This window comes from Lethenteron reissneri, chromosome 45, assembly GCF_015708825.2.
Source record: "Lethenteron reissneri isolate LAM-NWPU_2019-01 chromosome 45, ASM1570882v1, whole genome shotgun sequence".
In the NCBI taxonomy this organism is placed as follows: Eukaryota; Metazoa; Chordata; class Hyperoartia; order Petromyzontiformes; family Petromyzontidae; genus Lethenteron; species Lethenteron reissneri.
In genome coordinates this window covers 10,879,452-10,905,070 of record NC_083823.1, presented here as the reverse complement: position 1 = coordinate 10,905,070, position 25,619 = coordinate 10,879,452, and the positions used below count along the sequence as shown (strand labels likewise).

General features: G+C 48.5%; 1 protein-coding gene across 2 annotated transcripts in view; it reads right to left on the bottom strand.

Annotated features, from left to right (window-relative positions):
• Window positions 1–25,619, bottom strand: part of GCC2 (GRIP and coiled-coil domain containing 2) — a 76,050-nt gene that overhangs the window by 29,461 nt on the left and 20,970 nt on the right. For both annotated transcript variants that reach the window (XM_061570449.1, XM_061570450.1), the window contains exons 3-11: window positions 21,750–21,834; window positions 19,417–19,487; window positions 10,463–10,534; window positions 6,272–9,584; window positions 4,514–4,602; window positions 3,762–3,860; window positions 3,041–3,160; window positions 1,679–1,822; window positions 192–459 (exon numbers count right to left, since the gene is read on the bottom strand). In XM_061570449.1, coding sequence (XP_061426433.1) covers window positions 192–459; window positions 1,679–1,822; window positions 3,041–3,160; window positions 3,762–3,860; window positions 4,514–4,602; window positions 6,272–9,584; window positions 10,463–10,534; window positions 19,417–19,487; window positions 21,750–21,834 — 4,261 coding nt within the window. The remainder of the gene's footprint in view (window positions 1–191; window positions 460–1,678; window positions 1,823–3,040; window positions 3,161–3,761; window positions 3,861–4,513; window positions 4,603–6,271; window positions 9,585–10,462; window positions 10,535–19,416; window positions 19,488–21,749; window positions 21,835–25,619) is intronic.

Sequence of the window (25,619 nt, the reverse complement as noted above, 5' to 3'; positions counted from 1 at the left end):
CTGAATAAGAGCTATATAGCTCAGTGGGCCTTATCTCGTAAAATAAAAATAGTGAAAAAGTTATAATGTCCCTGTCTTGACTCTCATTTTTTCCCATGACTTGTGTCTTTCTCTGCTCCGCTCCTTGTTTTGTGTTTCCCTCTCAACCATCACATCCCTTCCTCCCTCCTTCTCCCCCCGCTCTCTCCCACCGTGGTCGGCCCTCATGGTGGTGGCGGTGGCTCCGTGGGTCTCCGCGAGGTCTCTCATGGCGGCAATGGTGGCGTCTCGCTCGGCAAGGCGCGAGCGCAGGTCGGAACTTGCTCGCTCCAGGTCCCCCACCTCCAATGCCAGCAGTTCGCCCCGGCGAGCCTCCTTGCGACTCTCCTCCAGCTCCCGGCGACTCTCCTCCAGCTCCCGGCGACTCTCCTCCAGCTCCCGGCGACTCTCCTCCAGCTCCCGGTGGGCAGCCTGGGATTCCTGCAGGCAAATACGTGTGCACTTAACTTGCGTCTAATCTACGTTGTGTTCAACCAAGGTCATAAAAACGGCCGCCATTCGTCACTAGGTGGCCACCAAAGCTCTTGTGCCAGGCTAGGTGCATGTTGAAGTCACGTGAAGTGTCGAAGGCTCGCTGCGGACAGGTCACTGGACTGCGTAAATATAAAAATGCGTCGTTAAAACCCGCCACCACCCGACACAGCCAACTAGTAAGGGTTGTCACGTAAAAAGAACATGTAAATGTTGTGGCTTGGCTCTCCAACACACCGGTGTGCTGTACTAGTGACGAATTGGCATGTTCTGTTTACATGACAACCCTTACTAGCTGGCTATATTTACGGATCTAACCCAAAAACCTCTATTATAGACCCAGGTACCATGGGTTGACTGACTGAGATGACTGGCAGATACACCAGCTGTGCTCTCCACTGTGCCAACTCGCTGTGTTTTAGCCATCCAGGGCTCCGCTCATTGATGTGGGAATCGTTCCTCTTTCCTTTTTTTTTGTTGTTGGGAGCATCCATCACGAGCCTACTCCAAAGAGGCCGTTTTTGATACAAAAAATCGGACTCTTTGGTATCAGTCTTCAGCAAGTCCACTCAGCTCCACATCATCCTGTACCACATTAAACCACCTGTTGTGCAGCATGTGCCTTGCCCGTTTAGCCGCCTCCAAGTGGCTAAACAGAAGCTGCTTGGGCATGCGGTGGCTGGTCACTAACCCATTCACACACTAACCTATCACTCACTCACCCACTCAATCACCACACTGATTGAAGTTCACAACACCCACTCACTCACCACACTGTCGGTCATAACACACTTACAAACCCACTCACTAACTCACCACACATAAGTTCGCAAATCTTCTCTTTCTGCTCCATTTTGGAATTTCCTTTTCCAAAGCTCTTATAACCTGGCTCAATAAAAAATATATACTGACTCGTATCTATTACAACTTGATATTGCTGTTGTCACTGGCCGTTTGACATTTTGGGACTGTGCTCAGCCACCGTGTAAAAAAATACCAGCAACTACCACAATTTGCCACTAAGTGGCGGTGTCATCACAACAGTTTGCAATGACTGTACAGATTGGAACGAGTGAGAGTGAATGTACAAACAGCACAACGGCCTAAGTCAGCCATTGCGTGTCGCTCTTCTGTCCACCACTACCGTCATCGTCGTCGCCACGCTCACCGTGGCCGTGTGCTGGTGGAGGCTGCGCTCAGCATTGAGCCCCTTCTGAGCCTCCGCCAGTGCTGCCGTCATTCTCCGCACCGTGGCCTCGGCCAGGTTCAGGCGGCCGGCGATGGCCTCCCTCTCCGCACGCACAGACTCGTACTGATGCACGCACGCATATGGGGGAGGGGGGCATCATCGTCCGTCGTCCGTCAGGGCCCGGGGGCCACTCGCCGCATGCCGCGTGAGTCGTGGCAGATCAATGCTGTTGAAGCAACGAGCGTAACTGTACGAGCTTAGGAAAAGACGTGATGCGAGGGAGAATTTCAAAGCTGAGCACCACGTGCGGAAAGAAGCCAAAAGAGTAAGTGTTGTGACCTGTAGTGTGGTGGTGTAGTGGTGGTGCACCCGGCCTGGCACAGGCGCCGTGGTGACGTCACCGTCACTTAGTGGCAATGGTGGATATTGGTATTGGTGGTTAAACATAGTGAGGTGGAGAAGAAACAGTCAGTACCTGGGCTTAGATCGAGCTCTCAAATTGAGTAGATGAATCAATGAGGGAGGGTCAGGGGAACAGTAACCATGGTAGTGATAGCTGCAGCAGGGTGATGAGGAGGTAACCGACGGCTGGTGAGAACGTAGCTAATTAGTGAGTGCTGGATCATCAAAAAGCCTGGGTCGGTGGAAGCGGCAAGCATAGACGTTTTAGCATAGGACTGTATAACAATAGCATTTGCCGCACTGCCCTCTGCTAACACAGAGCCCCGCACCAGCCTATTACACTTTTTACGCAAGGTGGTGACCCATCAAAGCACGATCCAGGGTCAGTCCCGCTAATATTCCGAGATAAGACGAATATTGATGAATTCCATGCAATGTGTTCAAAGTCAACTAATAATAATATTGTTATTGTTATTTAGCGGCGTCATTGATTAAAATTGCAGATCAAAACGCCGCTGTATAAAATTTGTAACGTGGCAGTTTTCACACCGAGGAAACCACGGAACAGCGAGAAGGCAGGCAGGGCCAGCGCAAACAGTTGCTCCAAGCTCTGCGGTCCAATACGTGTGGCCAAATCCATTAACAAGTGTACAGAGTTGTGCCCTGGAGAATACCCCACGTGCAAGGGAAGTAATCCTCAATCGCCATACAGGAGGAATACGGATGGAAAGGCATCCACCTGCTGCACTGCCATCATGCCCTGGCAAGCCAGGAGACGACAACAACGATGCACACCGGCAGGGAGGGAGTTGTGATCGACAACCCTTGCTGCCTGCTGCAGTGCTGGGTTACAAGGCCAAGTGCAGCAGAGCCACCAGTCCCAGTTCCTTTTGCAATGATCACTGTTGTAGCGCACGTGTGTGTGTGGCGCGAGATTACCTCCTGCGTACTGCCCTGAAGACTTCTGCAAAGTTGTTCGATCCTCTTGTCTGCAGCTTTCGATTTCTCTCTCTCTTCATCAAGACTCCTGGCCAGCTTCTCAAACTCCACCTGCAGGCTCTGCACAGTTTCCAACAAAGCTAAGAGGCTAAAGAACTCTGAGCTGGATTCTTAACCAGGGGAGGTTCATCGCTTAAGAGTTTGAAGGTTAAACACTATCAGTCTAACACGTTTTTGAAACTTGTAACAACGCAGTGCGGCCTCCACCGCCACCTAGAGCATGTGGCTCACAGCGCACGCACCCGCAAAGGAGGTGGCCGCATGTTCTGTAGCTGGGTATAGCTACAAAGAAAAAGATCCCCCGTATAGCCTTAATAGACTGTTGGGGAAAGTGGTGTTAGCAAGTTGCACCTATGAAGGCTGCCACAGCACATGTGGGAGTGGGTAGCCAGCATCACGTCCGGCCACCTTTGACTCCCAGTGCCGATGTCTACACACTGCACCAGTTACTCATTTAAGGCTGAGTTGGCCTAGGGTAGGCTCAGGACCGGTTCAGATAGTTCAGACAATAGTATAGTTTAGTTCTTAGCTATAATAGAAATTCGTCACCAATGTTGGCCATGAGCAGAAATAAAACTCAGGTTGTCAGGTTCGTAGTGCAGTGCACTAACCATGACACCACCACTCAGTGTGTGTGTGTAGAGTATATGCAAACACTCACCTTGAAGCTGTTGGTCTCCTGAGTGAGCTCCGCGAGGGAGCCCAGGGCTGAGGCTCTCTCCGCACGCACAGACGCCAACTCCTCTGTCAGCTGCTGAACCTACCGGTCATCATCATCATCACGACTAGCAACATCACCTTTATCACTATCACCACCACCACCATCATCATCAATAGAAATGTCACTAATCACTAACATCACCATGAGTACCAATCATCACCACCACCATGATCATCACCAAATAAAAAAATCCCCCGTATAGCCTTAACAGACTTTTGGGACAAGTGCGGTTAGAGAGCACCTCTGAAGGCTGGTACGGCACATGAGAGGGTGGGTGGCCAGCACCACGCCCGACCGCCTTTGTCTCCCTATTGCCGATGTTTTTACACACCACACCAGGTACTCATTTTAGGCTGAGTCGACCTAGGGGAGGCCCAGGACATGTTCAGATAATCGTAACAGGTTTTGGCTGCGAGTGGGTATAGAACTCGGGTGGCCGGGTTCGTAGCGCAGTGTGCTAAACCGCTTCACCACCGCTCTCCACAATCATCACCACCATTATTGTCTCCATATAATCAACACCGGAAAAAATGATGACAGTGGTCCGAGTCATCCATCATGACCATCTTTTATATTTCACCTGGAAAATCCCGAGATGGAACGCCTCTTTCACAAGGGTGTCCAGGGTGTCGATTACCACACACATGGCAATCTCCACCATCACTCGTCACACAGAGTGCATCGATTTGTACCTGTTTACGACATATGTCGAGTTCTCTCCGCGCTTTCACAGCCACCGCCTTCATCTTGTTCATCTTCTCCTCGCCCTCACGCAGAGCAACTGCCGCCGATAACACACAATGCAGCTAAACACTGAGCTCTTTTTCAGAAGCGACCTGGCCATATATGATAGCTCAAGGAAGTGGCTTATTATCATGTGGAAATTTATAGCAGCCAAATACTCAAACCGCGTGACGTTGATTGTAAATGTGGAGGGAAAAACCGGAGGACCCGGAGAAAAATCCACACGATCATAAGAGAGAGACATGCAAACTCCAAATATACAGGCATAAGGGTCGGGATCGAAGCCACGACTTCTTATATACCAGGCGAGCTAGTTAGCATCTCGCCACCGCAGCGCCCTCTTAAGACAGCAGGGTGGCAGCGCTGTGGTAACACGTTGTGCCTCACAGTAAGAAGGTCCGGGTTCAATTCCCAACTCGGGCACCTTTCTCTGTGGAGCCTGTATGTTCTCCCCCTGTTCTGCAGATTGGGTTAGTGACTGTGAGGTGTCTGCATGTTCTTCCACTGCTCTGCATTGGTTTCCTCCAGCTTGTCCGGTTTCCTCCCATAGCAAAAAAACAAACATAACTGCTACTACTGCTAAGCTACCCGTGGAAAAATGATAGTTGCCTCAGAAACTTAGAGTTAGTGGTTTTATTATCCTTTGTTTAATGAATGGTCTTAAAACTACGGTTTTTGTAATACAGGAAGGGTTGAAAACTAATTTATTTTTAACTGCTTAATTTGTTGTCCTTTCCCCCGACACCTCTGATTAGGGTGGTTGGCTACTTTTGGTGCTAAATAAGTTCAACAAACATACATGGCTAAACAGACCAATCCAGATACTTTCGCAGTGACCGCAGGGCTAAGCGGACGAGTGATCTTCATCCCTAGCAGTAGAACGTCCCTGTCTCTCTCTCGGGTGCTATGAAGGCAGCGACCCCGATCCAGCCGCCATGACTACAAAAGATTTGAAGACAGTAGTTGTTCGAGATTTACGATTATGCTGTAAATCCCTTTCACGAATCAGCCCCCAAATGTAGTCTCCAATCATGTTCTCGTTATACTGTCCTTGGTAGCGGTGTTCAAATTCCAGTATATCCTGGTGGAAGTGCTCGCCTTGCTCCTCCGAGTACGCTCCCATGTTCTCCTTGAATTTATCAAGATGAGCATCAAGTATATGGACTTTGAGGGACATCTTACAGCTCACTGTGCTCTAGTTCTTCACCAGTCCCAACCAGCTCCATAGTTTTCGACCTTGTGATTGCACAGGAAGCCACAAACCACTGCGACAAAGCTGTTCCAAGCCGCTTTCTCCTTACTACTGAGCTTCTTTAGGAATTCATTGCACTCCAGGATCTTGACATTGTTTCTCCTCACAGAGAAGTCGGTCCTGCTATGGCCAGTCCCAACTGTGGTAGTGCGCCTTGGTTTCTAAATCTTTTGAAGTAATGTTTGTATTACTTTAGTATAAATACATGTTAATTTTGATCTATATGTTTTTTTTTCTGACTTCATGCAAATGAAAATACACAAATTCGCCTGTTTTCTCATTGAAAATAGGTAAATTTAAAAATATGATTGTCCTGGTCACAAAAGCAAAGTTTGTGTAGAATAATAGTCATTTTCTGTACATTGGAGGCATAAGGCAATTATGAAATAAAACTGACTACCAAGGAACACAAAAATAAATAAAAAATTGTTACAGTGTAATTAATGCACCATACCTATTTGTGAGCGAAGTTCCTCCACCTCTGTTGAGGCCACAGAGCCAGTAGCTCCTAGTCCCACCACATGCTCCTCCTCCGCCTCCTTCTCCTCAACCTTGTCCTCCTCCAGCAGCCGTCTCATTTCTCCACACAGCAGCCCGCTGGTATCAACAGCCACTTCCAGCGTCTCTCTCAACCTGCTCGCAGCATCCATCGTCCGATCCCGCCACTTGCTCTGCAATGTCCGGTTTGCAGCCTCCTCCTGCTCGCCATCGCCTTCGCCCGGGGGCTCTTCATCCTGCTCCATCTCACGGAGGAGAACCTGCAGCTGGCTTGCCATGTGGGTTAGACGTTCTTGGTTCTTTTCTGCTTCTGAGGCACAGTGGTGCAGCAAAATGGCCCGAATGCCACGCAGGCTTCCCACTATGCTGCCCTCCCTATTATCAGAGATTCTCTCTTGATCTTCTTTGCTTCCCTCCTGATCCTGTGTGCTGCCCCCTCGATTCCCAGTGTTTGCCCTCACACTGGCCACGGTGCCCCACTCCACCTCCCTAGCGTGTAGCTGCGTGTCCTCACCCGTCATCTCCTGCACCTCTTCCCGCTCCACCACCACCTCCACCCCTTCCTTCTTCTCGGTCTTGTCATGATGGGACACAGCATGATCAACAACTACCGCTTGGACAGAATTCACATCTTTGACCTCTTCTGTGTGCGCCAAACTTATCCTCTTCACCTCGTCTTGATGACAAGACTTAAGGATTTCTACCTCTTTGCTGTGGTTACACCTCAGCTTTTCCATCTTTTCTTTGACAAGAGTTGTCTGCCCTTCCACCTCTACTTGGTGCTCATCATTTAGCCTCTGCACTACCTCGGCGTGATGGCACCGAAGACTTTCTAGCCGACTGTCATAATCGCATCTCAGCTGCCCCACCTCTTCTATGTGAAGATATTTCAGTCTCTCCACCTCTTCTTCATGATCAACCGTTATTTTGCCAACCTCATCCTTGTGATGAACTTTTAGCCTATACACCTCTTCACAGTGATTGGACTTCAGTTTCTCCACCTCTTCTCTATGAGCAGACACCAGATTTTCAACCTCTTGCAGATGACCTTCTCTCATTTTCTCTATCTCTTCACCGTGAAGGCCCTTCAGCTTCTCCACCTCTTCCTCAGGAAGTGTTTTCAGTTGTTCCAAATTATCTCTGTGAGCAGATGTTAGGCTGTCCACCACCTGGCAATGATCGGCTCTCATGTTTTCCATCTCTTCATTATGAAGAGCTTGCAGTTTCTCCACAGTGACTGAACCTTGCTCACATTGATTGCGCGTCAGTTGTTCCACCTCTTCTTTGTGAGCAGACACGAGTTCGTCAACCTCTTGCTGATGATCCGCTATTAATTTCTCCACCGCTTCACTTAGCTTCTCCACCTCTTCACAGTGGGCAGACTTGAGCGAATCTACCTTTTTATCAAAGTCAGACTTCAGTTGTTCCACATCTTCCCTGTGAGCAGATGTTAGACTGTCCACCTCCTGATGATGATCAGCTCTCATTTTCCCCACCTCTTCATTGTTAAGGCACTTCAGATTCTCCAAATCTTCATCATAATATTTCTTCAGTTGATCCACCTCCTCTCTGTGAGCTGACGACAGATTTTCAATCTCGTGTTTATGATCGACTTTCAACCTTTCCACCTCTTCGCTGGACAGGCACTGCAGTCTCTCCACCTCTTCATAATTGGTAGACTTGAGCCTTTCCACCTCTTCACCATGATTAGACTTCAGTTGTTCCACCTCATCTATGTGAAGTGCTTTTAGCCTCTCCACCTCTTCATCTGGAACTGATGTCTGCTCTTGGACCTCTTCACACTGATCATTCTTCAGTCTCTCGATCTCTTCTGTATGCAGGGTCTTCATATTTTCCACCTCTTCACAGTAGTCAGACTTCAGTTGTTCCACCTCTTCCCTGTGAAAAGATGGTAGACTGTCCACCTCTTGATAATAATTGGCTCTCATCTTCTCCACCTCTTCACTGTGAAGGCACTTCAGCTTCTCTACCTTTTCACTAAAAAGTGACTGCAGCCTCTCCACCTCTTCACCATGATCAGACTTCAGTTGTTCCACCTCATCTCTGTGAAGTGCTTTCATCTTCTCCACCTCTTTACCCGGAACTGATTGCTGATGTTGATCGTCTTCACCACAATCACACTTCAGTTGTTCCACATATTTTGTGTGAGCAGATGTTAGATTTTCAACCTCTTGTTGATGAGTATATTTCAGTTTCTCCACCTCAACAGAGTGTTCCACCATCATCCTCTCCATCTCTTCAGAGTGAAGAGCATTCAATTTCTCCACCTCACTATGTGGAAGTGTCTTCAGCCTCTCCACCTCCTCACTGTGAATGATCTTCATCTGCTCCATCTCTTCAGAGTGATTAGACTTGAGTTTCTCCACCTCTTCAGCAATTTCTAGCTTTATCCTCTCCACCTCTTCATGTGGAAGTGACTTGAGCTTCTCCACTTCTTCCTTGTGGATGGTCATCATCCTTTCCACCTCTTCACAGTGAAGGGCATTCATCCTCTCCACCTCTTCATGTGGAAGTGACTTCAGCCTCTCTACCTCCTCACTGTGAAGGATCTTCATCTGCTTCATCTCTTCAGAGTGACTAGACTTGAGTTTATCCACCTCTTCATCAAATTCTAGCTTTATCCTCTCCACCTCTTCATGTGGAAGTGACTTAAGCTTCTCCACCTCTTCCTTGTGGAGGGCCACCATCCTCTCCACCTCTTCACAGTGCACAGCCTTCATTTTCTCAGCCTCTTCATTTGAAAGTGACCGAAGCTGCTCCACCTTTTCACAGTAAAGGGCCTTCGACCTCTCCACCTCTTCACAGTGTTGCACCTTAATAGTCTCAACCTCCTCATGTGTAAGCGACCTAAGCTTCTCCACCTCTTCACAGTGAAGGGCCTTCATCCTATCCAACTGATGCAAGAGCTCCAGGATTTTCGCTCTTGTCGCTCCCTCCTCCACCTCCGCCTCCACGTCGCCGCACTGCTCATACTCTGCCACCATCCTCTCCACGCTCCGCAGATTCTCCCGTCTTGGCTGCTCCATCTCCTCCTCCCTCTTCTCCACGGTGGCAGTGGCTCCCGCCCGCTGGCCTATCTCCAGCTCGGACGTGAGCCGTTCCACGTCGGCCTGTAGGCGCAGCGCGTGGGCGGCTGTCTCGGCGAGCCGCTCGCCCAGCTCTGCGGCGTGTGCCTCATGCAGGACGTCCTGCTCGTGGTGTCGTGAGCGGGCGCGCTCCAGCTCACGCTCCAGCCGCGCTGAGCCGGCCTACATGTGGGCGGGGGGGGGGGAGTGCAAGTGATTTGAGCAGAAAATCACTGACACTTAAATTTTTCTAAGAATCTGCTGTTATATTGCTGCTCTAAGGAGGGATATTGGTCATCGCAGTTGTGAAATCGCCCCACCCCAAGCCCTACTGTCCCCACTCACCATTACCTACTGCTGCACAGGTTCAGGGTGAATCCACACTACTTAAGTTCCAGGTTCAATCACTGATACTAGTAGAGTGTCTTTCAACGAAAATCCCCCTGAGATGCAGACACCAAGCACCAGGGATTTAATGATTCCATGCAGTCTATGTAGGGGAGGTTACAGAGCGCAGCGGTAGTGCATTCCTCTTGTTGCAGAGGTTCACGGTTAAAATCCGGCAGGCCGACCTGGCTATTGCTGCAGATGCTTTAACCATAAATGATATGCGCTGTATACTTCACGGTGGGTGTTCAAATCTCTTCATGTCCATCTAAATTAGGCCATTGTGTACCGGTGTCATGGTCCAAATTGACCAAATTCGACAAATGACTTGTGAATGAATCACTTGAGACACACAAGCGATCATTGCTCCCGACTGGCAGACTAATTCCTGCTTGCAGGCTGGTACCGAGTTACGGGGACACATCTGCCACTAGGGGTGCCCTTTAAAATGATGCGAGGTGAGATGTGATGCAAGTCGCTCATCACGTGTCAGGCAGTCTGAGCAGGGTGGCTCCATCAATCACACAGAGATCATTATTGTTAATAATAACACTATTGTTATTATTATTACCCAGCCACCTCCCAAAATAGATATTCCAGATTTCTTGGAATGTCAGCGAGAACACGTTTCCATAAGAAAGCTGTGACAATCCTGTGGGAGAGAGTGGGCATACCTTTGCATCCTTCAATTGCAGCTCAATTTCTGCCTTCTCATGCAGAACAGAGCTCACCTTCACGCTCAACTCCTGCACATACACAAACACAAAGGTTGCTGTTCGTGAGCACCTATAAAAAGGCCGGCACGGCACAAGAGGGGGTGGGTGGCCAGCACTATGCCTGGCTGCCTTTCTCTCCCGAGTGGCGATGTTTACACACCGCATCAGGTACTAATTTGAGGCCGAGTCGACCTAGGTGAGGCCCAGGACCAGTTCAGATAATCATAACTGGTGATGGCCGTGAGCTGGAATCGAAGTTGGGTCGCCGGGTTCGTAGCGCAGCGCTCTAACTGCTACACTACTGCTCTCCACATAAAATAGCAGCAGCAACAACAACCGCAATTTTCCGTAAGTGGAAGTGACGTTATCAAAGTGCCTGTGCAAAGCTAATTGCACTTTAAGGCCACGTGAAATGTCAAACGCCTGCTGGCAGGAGGTCATGGGACAGACACAGGTGCCCATGGGTCGACCAACTGAGATGACTGGCCGAAGCACACACACAAACACACACATAAACAACAAAGACACAGACCATGCACACACAAAAAACAAAAACACAGACCACGCACACACAAACAACAAACACACCCACCACACACACACAAACAACAAACACACCCACCACACACACACAAACAACAAACACACCCACCACACACACACAAACAACACCACAACAACAACCGCCATTCGCCACTAAGTGGCGGTGACGTCACCACGACGCTTGTGCCAGGCTATGTGCACCTTGAGGCCACGTGAAGTGTCGAACGCCTGCTGGCAGGAGGTCACGGGGCAGACCCAGGTGCCATGGGTCGATTGACTGAGACGACTGGCTGATGCACCACCTGTGCCCCCTACTGTGCCAACTTGCTGTGCTTTAGCCACCCGGTGCTCCTCCGCCCTCCGTTGTTATTGGAGGGCGACTGCCTCCAACTGCCCACGAGCCTCCTCCACAGAGGCCGATCTTGACACCGCTGGTACCAGTCATCAGCAAGTCCACTCAGCTCCACGTACTCCTCTACCACATCACTCCATCTCTTCTCTAGCCCATGCCGCGCTCGTTTAGTCCCCTAGATCTGGCCGAACAAAAGCTGTTTAGGCATGCGGTGGCTGGGCATGCGGGCTACATGACCCAGCAAACGCAGCCTTGCCTGCTGGAGCTCACCGATGGGACTTTGTCCACATTTTTCAAGGAATTGTGAGCTCCTCACACAATCCAGCCTGGTTAAACCCAGGATAGATGGTAGGCAGGCCAGCCTAAATGTTTCTAACCGGTGAAGATGTTCCATTAGGGGGGTTCATGTTTCGCAAGCGTAGAGAAGGGAGAGAATGACCGTGGCCGAGAAGACCTGGAGCTTCGTGCGGAACAAGACACAAGGTAGCTTCCACACAGCGTTACGGAACCGATGAAAAGATAATGCCGCTCGACTGATTCGGAGTGAATCCTCTGCTGTGAAACCGGAGCTGGTCATGAGCACACTGCTCAGGTAAGCGAAAGTTTCCACTCTCTCCACAACTGGTCCATCACCAATTGCGAGTTGTGAGGGTGGATTGTCCGATGGTAAGAAATACCCAGGCAGGTACTCTTTGGTTCTTTCGGTAAAGTCACGTAGAAGGGAAGTAATAAAATAATAAAAATAAAACATAATAAAATAATTCTCACGACGTTTCGGCCACAACGCAGGCAGCCGTCCTCAGGTGAAGAATGAAACACCACCAAGCTTGGGGCGTATATTTAAGCTGGGTTGGAGGGGGGGAGGTGGGAAGAAGAGCGCCTTGACAAAATAATTTGCATATCAAGAGGAATTTAGCATATGGAAAATGCGTAGGAGGTGGGCGGGGGGGGTTTCAAATTAATATTATGCCCGTGCATTATGCAGGATTAGCAGCATCAAAGGGAGGGGGAAGGGGGGTAGCATTAACAAAGGAAAGGAATGTTAATAGCATGCAGTTACTAAACAAGTATAAACTACATAAACAACTAAAGTATAAACTACATAGCATCATCAGTATACTTACTATACTCTACAATAAGCTGAGTTACTAACAGTAAGTAATACATTACAATTCTACGTCGTAAAAATTATATAATATGCTTCCATCTAAACTTTATTCTCTTAGTTTAACACGTAGGCTTTCGCGACCAATATTATTCATGTACTCAAATTGTAAATTGTTGTGGTTTCACGCTTCAACACACCGGTGGGCTAAAGCAGTGAACTAATTGTCTTTTGTCAACGTGACACTTTTTTACTGATTGGCCGTGTCGGGTGGTGGAGGGTTACGACACATTTATAAATAACGCGATCTAAACCCAAAAACGTTGATTATGAATTTATTCTCTTACATCACACGAGTCTACACCGTACTATATACTGCCATAGACAAACCCAACATTAAATTATATACTGTATTGCTATAAACCACCCTATACCTTATACATTTTAATACGTAGATGACACTTTTGGCATCTGGCCACATGGCCGGCCTGCTCTAGACCAATTCCTCGACCACATCAATTCCATACACCCAGCCATCAGATTCACCATGGAAGTCGAAAAAGATGGCAAGCTACCCTTTTTGGATGTCCTAATTCAAAGGAGACCTGATGGTTCAATGAGCCACTCTGTCTACAGGAAAGCCACCCATACGGATGCTTACCTAAAACCGGATTCCCACCACCATCCATCCCAGAAGAATTCCCTCATCAAGACTCTATACCATAGAGCCCAATGCATCTCCGACCAGGAACACATTGCCAGTGAACTCAAACACGTACGCCAAGCTCTTCAGGCTAATAGTTACTCCGACTACACAATCCGCAAAGGAATCACTCCAACCATCAAGAAGGATCCTGTTGAGGAGCCTTTCAAGACCATCACCTTACCCTACATTGCTGGGGTCACAAAAAAGATCTCCAAAATCCTGATTAAACACAAGATCCAGGTCCGATTCAACACGGTACATAAAATCCATGATCTGGTCCCGTCTGTAAAAGATGTGGTTCCAGACATACAATACCCTGGCGTCTACAAACTAAGTTGCCTCTGTGGTAGCAGTTACATTGGAGAAACCAAACGACATGTCTCGGACCGCATCTGTGAACATAAAGTAGACCTAAAACACGGTAGGACAAACACCTCAGCCGTGGCAGATCACTGTTACAACTCAGTGGGCTCACATGACATTGACTACTCCAAGACAGAGGTTCTCTGCAAGCCATCTGGCTATCATGAGAGATTCGTTCATGAGGCGATCCACATATACAAACACAGAGACAATTTCAACCGAGAAGATGAATTCTGGCTTAGCAATCATTGGAAGGACGTAATAAACCATTTCGGATCCTAACTGATTGTGTTCACGTTTACGGTGACTTTCAGACCGCGTTCCACTCACTGGCATTGTATTCTCCGTAGGGAATGGATTCTTTGCTCCGCTCAAAGTTTCCCCCCACGACTCACCCATTGACACGACAGTCAATGGTACAGTGTATAATAACAAATAGTATAACATTTATATGCTTAATACAATGTACAAAGTAATATATAGTATCGTAATTGTATAGTAAACATATAGCAGTGTGATACACATAAGGGTGGGTAGAATTATACATAGTGTTATATTAAAATGCATAAGGTGGTTTATAGCAATACAGTATATCATTTAATGTTGGGTTTGTCTATGGCAGTATATATTACAGTGTAGACTCGTGTGATGTAAGAGATAAAAGTTTAGATGGAAGCATATTATATAATTTTTACGACGTAGAATTGTAATGTATTACTTACTGTTAGTAACTCAGCTTATTGCAGAGTATAGTAAGTATACTGATGATGCTATGTAGTTTATACTTTAGTTGTTTATGTAGTTTATACTTTAGTTTTTTACGTGGTTGTTTAGTAACTGCAGCTACATACTATTAACATTCCTTTCCTTTGTTAATGCTACCCCCCTTCGCCCTCCCTTTGATGCTGCTAATCCTGCATAATGCACGGGCATAATATTAATTTGAAACCCCCCCGCCCACCTCGTACACATTTTCCATATGCTAAATTCCTCTTGATATGCAAATTATTTTGTCAAGGCGCTCTTCTTCCCACCTCCCCCCCTCCAACCCAGCTTAAATATACGCCCCAAGCTTGGTGGTGTTTCATTCTTCACCTGAGGAAAGCTGCCTGCGTTGTGGCCGAAACGTCGTGAGAATTATTTTATTATGTTTTATTTTTATTATTTTATTACTTCCCTTCTACGTGACTTTACCGAAAGAACCAAGAAGATGAATCCCTGCAGTCACGAAAGCTTTAAATCGAAATACAAGCTTCCTTCATCAGGTGTAAAAAAGGCACAGCAAAATAACTGTAGCAAGAGTTATTTGTGATGAGACATTGTTATATAGGGTAAGAGGAGGGAGAGGAGCCAAGGAGGACGGGCGCAGGATGGGGGGGGAGTGTGGGTGGAGCCAGGAATAGTGAAGCTGATACTAAACGATGGAGCCACGGATGGGGGAGGGGGGACGCAGAGCGGGGGAGAGTAGCGGTTGAGGTTTAACATGGTTAATCACATCTTTCCAATGATTGCTCAATTTGAATCCATCTTCTCGGTTGAAGTTATGTCTATGTTTGTATATCTGTATGGCCTCATGGACAAATCTTTGGTGGTATCCAGACCCGCTTGCAGAGTACCTTGATATCAGAGAAAACAATATCATGATCACCCACAGCGTTGTAACAATGATCAGCAACAGCCGAAGAATTTGTTCTGCCGTGTTTTAAATCTCATTTGTGCTTGCAAATTTGGTCCGAAATGTCGTTTCGTCTCCCCGATATAGCAGTCACCGCAGGTACAATTCAATTTGTAAATACCGGGGTACTGTAAGTCCGGAATGACATCCTTTACGGATGGGATCAGATCACGGATTTTGTGTACTGTATTGAACCGGACCTGGATCTTGTGTTTGTTTAGAAATCTTTTTGGTAATGCCTGCTATGTATGGCAGCGTGATGATTTTTATCGGAGTTTCAGGTGGTTGTTTCTGCATGGTGGGAGAAACAGCTCGGCGGATGGTATGGTCTGAGTATCCTTAAAACCCCCGGCTGCAAGACCTCCCAGATTCTATGGTCTTCCCAAGATCCATAAAGAAGGTACCCCACTACGGCCTATCGTGTCCACGATCAACTCTCCTACCTACAAGCTAGCCCGTTTTTTATCGGATACTCTGCTTCCCTTCACTGGCAAGACCACCTCAACAGTACTTAACTCAACCCAATTGGTTTATATGGTCAAGGACATTGTACTGTCTCCTGCCGATATCTTCGTCAGCTTTGATGTGGTCTCTCTGTTCATCAAGGTCCCAGTGCCTGACACCATAACAATAATTGAAGACTTGGTCCAACATGGACTGAACCCTGATGTACCTGCGCTGGTTAGGCACTTCATCACCAACACTTACTTTACCTGGAATGGTACCTTCTACAAACAAAATGAGGGTACCCCTATGGGTTCCCCCTTATCACCAGTGATAGCCAATGTTTTCATGAAGAAGTTTGAATCAGACGCTATCCAGACATCCACCCTTCGTCCTTCCCTGTGGAAGAGAATTGTGGATGATACTTTCGTCATTTGGCCACATGGCCTCCCAGCATTGAACCATTTCCTAGACCACATCAATTCTAGACACCCATCTATTATATTCACCATGGAAGTGGAGAAAGATGGCAACCTGCCATTCTTGGATGTTCTGTTTGAGAGGAGGCCTGATGGTTCTTTGGGACATTATGTTTACAGGAAGGTCACCCACACAGATTCCTACTTGAAGCCTGATTCCCACCACCACCCAGCTCAAAAGAATTCCCTCATCAAAACTCTATACCATAGGGCTCATTGCATCTCTGACCAACACCACCTGGCCAGTGAATTAAAACATGTACATCTGGTCCTCAAGATGAACGGATACTCAGAACGTACCATCCGCCAAGCTGTTTCTCCCACCATGCAGAAACAACCACCTGAAACTCCGATCAAAATCATCACGCTGCCATACATAGCAGGCGTTACCAAAAAGATTTCCAAAATTCTAAACAAACACAAGATCCAGGTCCGGTTCAATACAGTACACAAAATCCGTGATCTGATCCCATCCGTAAAGGTTGTCATTCCGGACTTACAGTACCCTGGTGTTTACAAATTGAGTTGTACCTGCGGTGACTGCTATATCGGAGAGACGAAACGACATATTTCGGACCGAATTCGAGAGCACAAATGAGATTTGAAACACGGCAGAACAAATTCTTCGGCCGTTGCTGATCATTGTTAGAACGCTGTGGGTGATCATGATATTGTTTTCTCCGATACCAAGGTACTCTGCAAGCCGTCTTGATACCACCAAAGATTTGTCCATGAGGCCATACAAATATTCAAACATAGACATAACTTCAACCGAGAAGATAGATTCAAATTGAGCAATTATTGGAAAGATGTGATTAACCATATTAAACCTCAACCGCTACTCTCCCCCGCTCTGCGTCTCCCCTCCCCCATCCGTCGCTCCGTCGTTTAGTATCAGCTTCACCTTCACCTTCCTGGCTGCACCCCCCCCCCCCCCATCCTGCGCCGTCCTCCTTGGCTCCTCTTACCCTATATAACAATGTCTCATCACAAATAACTCTCACTGCAGTTATTTTGCTAATGAAGGAAGCTTGTGTTGCCTCAGGGACTCCGAAAGCATGAAGAACAACCCAGAGCCCAGGCCTACTGATGGTATCATAGGCCTTGACCAGGTCAATAAAGCAGAGATGTAGGTCTTGTTGGAATTCCCTACACCTCTGCTGTAGCAGACGGACAGAAAATATGGCATCTGTGCAAGACCACCCTTTCCTGAAGCCGCATTGGGGCTCCGTAAGCCTCTCCTCAGCGTGCCTAGCAAGGCGATGTTGAATAATCCTTGCCAGGACCTTTCCCGGCATACTGTGGAGTGAGATGCCCCTGTAATTGTTACAGTCTGTGCGGTCCCCCTTCTTAAAGAGGGGGACCACCAGGGCATCCTTCCAATCTTGCGGAACCCGTCCAGTGGCCCAGACTGTTGTCATGATGTCATGTCGGGCAGTCTGCGCACAAACGCCACCCTCCCTCAGCATTTCGCTTTGGAGATCATCTCTGCCCAGTGCCTTTCCTGGTCTCAGACTCTGTATCGCCATCAGTACTTCCTCATCAGATGGCACCTCAGCCAGCCACTCACAGAGGGTGACTTCCTCCTCCAATATTTGAGGCACCGCAGCCTCAGCAGGGTCATCCCAACTTTGTCCCATGTTTTCCAGGCGGACGGATTTCCCCTCCCCCACGACCTCACAGAAATGCTCAGCAAATCTGGAAACCTGTTCCTGGGGGTCGGAAATTGGATCACCGTTCTTTCCCCTAATGATGGTAATAGGTGTGGCGCTGCAGGTTACTTTTTTGATGGAATTAAAGAGCGATTTGTGAACACGGGCCATTGAGGCAGACTCCATCTCCTCAGCAACCCGCGACCACCACCCATCCTTGCAGCGCCTCACGGCTCTCCGAACCTCCGAGCGAAGGTTGCGGTAAGCCTCCTCATTCTCCGACGTGGGATGCTGTAGCCAATGAGTGGGCCTGCCCCTTTTCTCAGCCAGCTTGAATACCTGTCAGCCAGGGGAAGTCTGGACCGTGGACCCAAAGCAGCCATTGCAGCTGCATGAGCCACAGTCCTAAACCTCGCCCATTTCCCCTCCACATCAGGAGTGGGGGACGTTGTCAACCCCAGCTGAAAGTGATGATGAAATTCTCGCTTGCAACTTTCATCAGCTAGCTGAGACCATGCCACTAAGGGTTTGAATGGGGTCCTGGGTTTACACCCATCACCAGAGTGGAAGAATGGCAGGCACATCTTACAGATGACAAGTCGATGGTCAGTGGGCAGATCAGCTCCACGGTAGGTCCTGGTGTCAAGGACATGGGCCCGCATCCGCTGTTCCGTCACTATGTAGTTCAGCAGATGTTCTTGCTTGGACTCGGCATGCATCCATGATGTAGTGTGGATGCGCCGATGCCGGAACAGCGTGTTGGTAATTACAAGCCCGTGGGCTGCACAAAAATCGAGCAGGCTCCTGCCGTTGTTATTGAGCTGATCTGGCCCATGCCTTCCAATTACTCCAGACCAGGTGCTAGCATCATGACATACTTGGGCATTGAAGTTACCCAAAAAGATGACTATCCCGAGGGGCCACTTTAGCTAACACCTGTGGCAGGTCATAGAAGGCATCTGACTCATCGGCCTTGCCTGCATCCCTCTACAGATGCTCGTCTTCAGTGGGGGCATAAGTAACCACGACCACCACTCCTTGCCTCTGGTTGATGGGAAGGTGAGCCCAAAGTAGCCTGGGGCTTACAGCTTCCCACACCTCCCCGCCACGCTCCCACGTCCCCTTCATTATTTTATTCAGAAGAAGAGCCACACCCTGTTGTTTGGTAGTCTCCTGCCCCGAGGAGAGGACTGTCCACCCCCTCATGGTGGCAGGAGCCAGAGCCGGTCCACCGGACCTCCTGACTACCAGAGATCCAGGCGGTACCGGTCCAGCTCCCGACAGAGGAGTGGCAGCCTCTCCTCCGCAGTGAGCGTTCGAACATTCCACGTGGCCACACGTAGTGGTTTTTTGTTGTTTCTGGAGGAGCCCCGAGGGTGAGGATTCAGTCTCCTGCCTCTGCCAAATGGGGTTTGGCCAGGAGACGTCACAGACGCCTGTCCCCCCGGGGCCTCCGGCACAAGCTTATTTATTACATTTTGTGGTCGTGGTTTAGTGGTAATTAATTGAAGGTGGAGGGGTTACCAGCCCCTCGCACCCATCCAGAGCACCCACCACACACACATAAACAATAAAGACACAGACCACACACACCTCAATGAGGGAGGAGTCGCCCGTAGGTGGAGTGGCGTTCTGAGTTGTTGACTCAAGTTGGCGGCTGAGCTCTGAGAAAACGAAGAGACAGTTGAAGACATCTCAAGTCTTTATACTGAAAACTAATTTCTTTAGAACTGCTTTTTGTGTTTAGTTTGTTGTCCTTCCCCCCACATCTCCGATTAGCACGGTTGGATAAATAGTGTGAAAGAAATTCAACATACACACATATACATACATGTCAAGTTAAATAATGTGGCGATAGCTCTTTCCGAGCACTCTCCGAGCTTACATTTACAAGCAAATTTCTTACATTGACATGCTAATCTCTCACAATACAATGGCCACCCCCACAGCTTCGTTTGTCAAGATATACCTGATCTTACATTTACATGCAAACTTCATCTCTAGCCCCTCCCACACCTATCCCAAACCTTTATAACTACTTACCTTAGCAGCGCTCCCACCATATATTCTCAGTAGCTCTCCCGCGATATTTCTCACCTGATGAAGATTGCTTGCGTTGCGATCGAAACGTCGTGATATTATTATTTTTATTATATTTTATTATTTGATTTATCTACGTGGCTTTACCGAAAGACCCAAAGAATACAAGTTAATTTTGTTTAACCAGGTGAGAACTCAAGAAACCAGGAGGGAATCTCGTTTGCAACAGTTAGCTGGGTCACCAACATGACAAAATCAAAACAAATACAAGTTTAGGAAAGAATCAAACAGAAATCAGAGCAAAAATAACCAAAAATAGAATACACAAAATCAACCTTAATATCATTGCGGAGAATACAAGGAAAAAACATAAGCAAATACACCTCCATGTAAAATACATTTATTTTACACTTCCCATCAGCCACACGGCATAATTTACACAGCATATTTTGACATTCAGTGTCTCATAATAATATTCATAAAGTAATACTCAAAAGTCTTCATTCAATCTCATACATGGAGAACGACTCAGAGGCACGAGGAACCACAGGGATGCAGGAAAGGAAGCCACGCACTGGGCTGGTGCCAATAATAGCCCAGGCTCTGCAGTCCTTTATATATTAAGTTATCGGCCATGTGGAAGGAAACCGAAGCACCCGGCGAAATCCACGCGTACAAGGGAAAATCGACTATCCCTGACATACAGACATGAGCCAAGAATGTCTGTGTGTAAAGCGCGTGACGTCACTCCATGTCGACCAGCCCCCCTCATTAATAATCATGAACAGGTGGGGTCCTCCACATGGACCCCCCCCCTCATTAATACTCATGAATGGGTGACGTCACTCCGCATGAAAAAGGTGGAGCGGAAACGAACATTTTTTACGCAAATTAGTTTTCATTTTGACCTTTCTTTCTGGAAAGTAAAGCTAATAAAGAAATCAACGGAGCAGCTAATATAACGAGCAAAAAAAGGCTGTGTGTGTCCCGCTTGTGACGTCACTCCACATGCACCCCCCCCTCATTATTATTAATGTGCCTAGATTTTTGACTAACGCAGACGAAGGTCGAGCGGCTATGATAATATTTTTACGCAAATTCGCTTTCGATTTTACATATCTTTAGAGAAAGTGAAGGCAATAAATAATTATACGCCGCATCACAGTGCATTTGGTGCCTTTATTTATTTCTTCGGCACGTCCAACAAAAGGTAAGTGTACTTTACGCTTCAAAATTATGCTACAACAATATCGTATACCGAGGAATCTTCCAAAGTCCTTAATTTCATTTAATAAATTAAGAAAAAATATTTACGTGCTACATTTCCTAATAAAATGAACAATCACACAATAAACCGTTAATTTACATCTTTAATATGACAGCTTCCATCCTAGGACGGGCTAACAAGCTCGTACAGACAGAAGAGGCGAAATCCGCATATTTGCTGTGACCGCATTCTCCTGGCTAGCTCGGGTTCGGCACCTCCTTGACGCCCACAGGAAAGGAGTTCCACAACATTTGTAAAATCTACCAACCCTCACTGCCTCCACCGTGCTGGGTTAGAGGCAACGTGCATAGCCGCCGCCACCACCCCCTGCTTCATCAGCAGAGGCAGGCTATTTTAAGCTAATGCTGGTGAACTGCTCTGTTTCTCGGAATATATATTCCAGATTGCTTCGTTCCTTTACCCATACGCACACTTTGTATACTGCAGACCTTTTCCGAACGACATAATGGCGTGCAGAGAGGCGTTCCAAAATGGATGGTTTCTGCACCTCGCCATGCAATCAGCACTCCCACAGAGAGCAGGGAGAGTGAAAAGGAGAGTGTGTAGAAGGAGAGAAGCAGAGATAGTGTGGACAGAGAGTGCGGAGAGATGTACGAACCATCGCATCGCGCGCGCGTTTTCTGCAACAGAATCATCTGCTTCTTTGTGAACTTGACGAGGTCTTCCTTTGAGAGGGAGTCAAGCTGTAAGTCACACACACACACACCGCGTAGTGTTTAAGAGTATGCATGTAAATGTGCCAAGTGAGATATTGAAGCCAAGAAGAAATGGGCGTACATAGCCAAAGGTGCTAATCGGAGGTTCGGGGAAGGACAACAAGGTTCAGGCAGACGAGTGAATACCATAATAATACTCTTTGGTTCTTTCGGTAAAGTCACGTTGGTAGAAAAATAAAATAAAACAAAAAATAATATATAGTCTTGGTTCTTTCGGTAAAGTCACGTAGAAGGGAAATAATAAAATAATAATAATAAAAATTCTTATTATTTCCCTTCTACGTGACTTTACCAAAAGAACCAAGAATATGAATCCCTGCAGTCACGAAAGCTTTAAAGAAATAAAAAATAATATATCACGACGTTTCGATCGCAACACAAGCGGTCGTCCTCAGGCGGAAAAAATAATCCAGCAGTGGAACTGCTGAACCAGCGAGAGAGCTGTTACGGCAAGAGGTTATTAACGCGGCGATGGGAAAGCAAGCGGGGTCTGAGCTGGAAAGGAATTCCATCCCCGGACGTAAGCACGTCAGTTGTGTTAATGGGGGAGATCAGGGAGAGAGAGATTAGGGAGAGAGATAAGCATGAAATAAGCTTCCGTCGCGCATAAGAGCATCGTCCCATATATGCGCACAACAGCAGTGTTAATGGGAGATTAGCACTATGTTGATAGGAGAGATTAGGCAGGGAGATTAGGGGGATTAGCAAGTTAATGTCATGTTTATGTGTAACACAAGCTGCTGCGCTGCCAACTGCGCCATGAGTCAAGCGTGTCCCCGCAAGAGAACCACCGCACGGTGGTCGCGCCAGTGAGACACACAGCCCATCACACAGCCAGAACCATTGATACATTGAGGCTAAGGAGCAGAGGTTAATGCAGAGGCACCTAACAGGGCAATGCAACTCAGAGAGTCGGAGATAACAGCCATCGCCACGTAAATAACCTCTTGTAGTAACAGCTCTCTCGCTAGTTCAGCAGTTCCACTGCTGGATTCTTTTTTCCGCCTGAGGACGACCGCTTGTGTTGCGATCGAAACGTCGTGATATTTTTTATTTTTTTTTATTTTATTTTTCTGCTGACGCAGATGCTCATTCCATTGCGTTATCGGAAGCCCTTGCCTGGGGTTGAGGGGGCGGCGGGGGTGTTGTTGTCGCCGTCCAACGCAGTTACGGCTGGCCTGGCGCTGGTCGCGGCACGGACGATTGTTCGGCCGGGTCAGCCTCCGTTTTTGAAAGTGTTAAATGGAGGCGCGGACAATGTTGTCGTGCCGGCCGGAACGGTTCTGGCCCATGCCACGACCGCCTTCACGACCCATGATGATCCGGCTCACCGGGGCCTCGTAGGGGGGGTTCGGCCTCGACGTCGCAGGACAATCGATGGATCGCCGGGTTGTCAGGAAAACGCGTCTTTGACTACGGACCAGCGGTCCGCGCTTCGCGCGCTGTTGGAGAAATATTCTGACGTCTTTAGCAAAGACGATTTCGATCTGGGATGCACCTCGTTGCTCTCCCACCACATTGATACCGGAGATGCTACTCCCATTCGGATGAATCCTCATCGGTTGAGCCCGGCGGAGAGGGATCATGTACGCGGCGCAGTGGATGACATGCTAGCCGCCGACATTATCTCTCCGTCCAACAGCCCATAGGGCACTCCGGTGGTCCTGGTGAGGAAAAAAGATGGTAATCTGCAGTTTTGTGTGGATTTTCGGAGGTTAAACAAGGTGTCGGTTGCGGACGCTTACCCCCTGCCGCGTATGGATGATTCCCTCGATGCCTTGTCTGGGGCGAATTTTTTTTCGACTCTTGACCTCTCTTCGGGGTTCTGGCAGCTCCCCCTGGACGAGTCATCAAGGGAAAAGACGGCTTTCCGTACGCCGCAGGGCCTGTTTCAGTTTAATTGTCTTCCCATGGGGTTGAACGTCGCCCCTGCTACGTTCCAGAGGTTGATGAAACTCGTGTTGACCGGTCTGCAGTGGGACATGTATCTGATACATTTGGATGATGTTATTGTGTTCAGCCGTACGTTTGAGGAGCATCTTTAGAGATTGGATGCTGTTTTTGCTAGGGTGTGTTCCGCCAAATTGAAATTTAAGTCCAAGAAGTGTCACCTTTTGCAACGATCCGTGCGCTATTTGGGCCACATTGTCAGCTCTGACGGTGTGGCCACGGACCCGGAGAAAATGGCGTGCGTTCGGGACTGGCCGATTCTGGCCACGGTGGGTGACGTGCGTCGATTTGTCGGGTTCGCTTCCTATTATCGCAGGTTCGTTCCAAATTTTGCTACGATCGCTAGGCCGTTGCACCTCCTTACGGCAAAGAACCGGAGGTTCAGCTGGGGGCCGGCGGAGGAGGCGGCGTTTCACGGCCTACGCGATCGCTTGGCTTCAGCGCCAACGCTGGACTACCCTGATTTCACTCTGCCTTTTATTCTGGATACCGACGCTAGTGACATGGGGATTGGGGCCGTCCTATCGCAGTTTAAGGGTGGCGTCGAGTGCGTTGTGGCTTACGGGAGCCACGTTTTATCTCCGGCGGAGACCCGCTACTGCGTTATCCGACGGGAACTGTTGGCTATTGTGCATTTTGTCTGTCAATACCGCCCGTATTTGTATGGCCGTAAATTCATTGTGCGCACGGACCATGCGGTTTTGCAATATTCCCTGAAAGTTGACCAACCGTCTGGCCAATTGGCGCGATGGTTGGAAACTTTGCAGGAATTTTCGTTTGAGATTCAATACCGTAAGCGGTCGCGTCACGCAAATGCAGACGCGCTCTCCCGATTGCCGCAGGGATCCACCTGCGCCTGTGCCTCTGGCACAAATAGGTGCACGCGGGTTCCACAGCCCCCGCGTCCTGTCATGTCCGCTGTGGAGATGCCCGCGGCTTCCACGTGTCCGGAACCGGCCGATGGGGTTTTAATTTGCCACGTTCCGTGTGGGTTCGAGAGCAATTGCTCGATGATTCGCTGGGGGCCTTGCGGAGTCGGGCTGCGAAGGAGAGGGGATTATCCGTCGTCCGATGGGACGTCGGGAGCGGCTCTCCGTGACGGCTTGTTGATGTGGAGGGAAGGTTTGCACGATCGCTGGCGCCTTGTTGTGCCGTCGTCATTGCGATATGAGTTGATTCGGATTCTGCACGCTGACGTCGGCATATTCGGGCGTGCTCTGACTGTGCCCGGCGGAAGCCGCCTAAGCAACCGTATGTTCCCCCAGTGCAGTCGATACAAGTGTCGCGGGTTAACGAGTTTGTGGCGTTGGATATTCTGGGGCCCTTTCCCCCGTCCGCGCGGGGGAACAAATTTTTGCTGGTCGGGGTTGAATATCTTTCCCGCTGGCCGATGGCCTGGCCTTTGCCCGACCAGTCGGCGGCGTCTATCACGGATGCATTTCTGTTTGGGTATGTGATGGACAAGGGGGCGCCGGAAAGGTTGCTTACAGACCAAGGGCGGAATTTTTCTTCCAACCTATTGCGGGATCTGTGCGACACACTGGGGACTAAGAAAGTTCGGACGTCTCCCTACCATCCACAAACTGATGGGATGGTTGAACGGTTGAACCAGACCTTGTCGGCCATGCTCTGTCATACGGTTAGCGAGAAGCAGGCCAATTGGGATTTGCATATCCCTGGAGTGCTCTCCGCTTACCGGATGGCGCCACATGTGTCGACGGGGTACTCACCTTTCTTTTTGATGTACGGCCGCGAGAATGTGCCACCTGTGGAGGTGCAACTTGGCACGCAGGCGAGGGGTC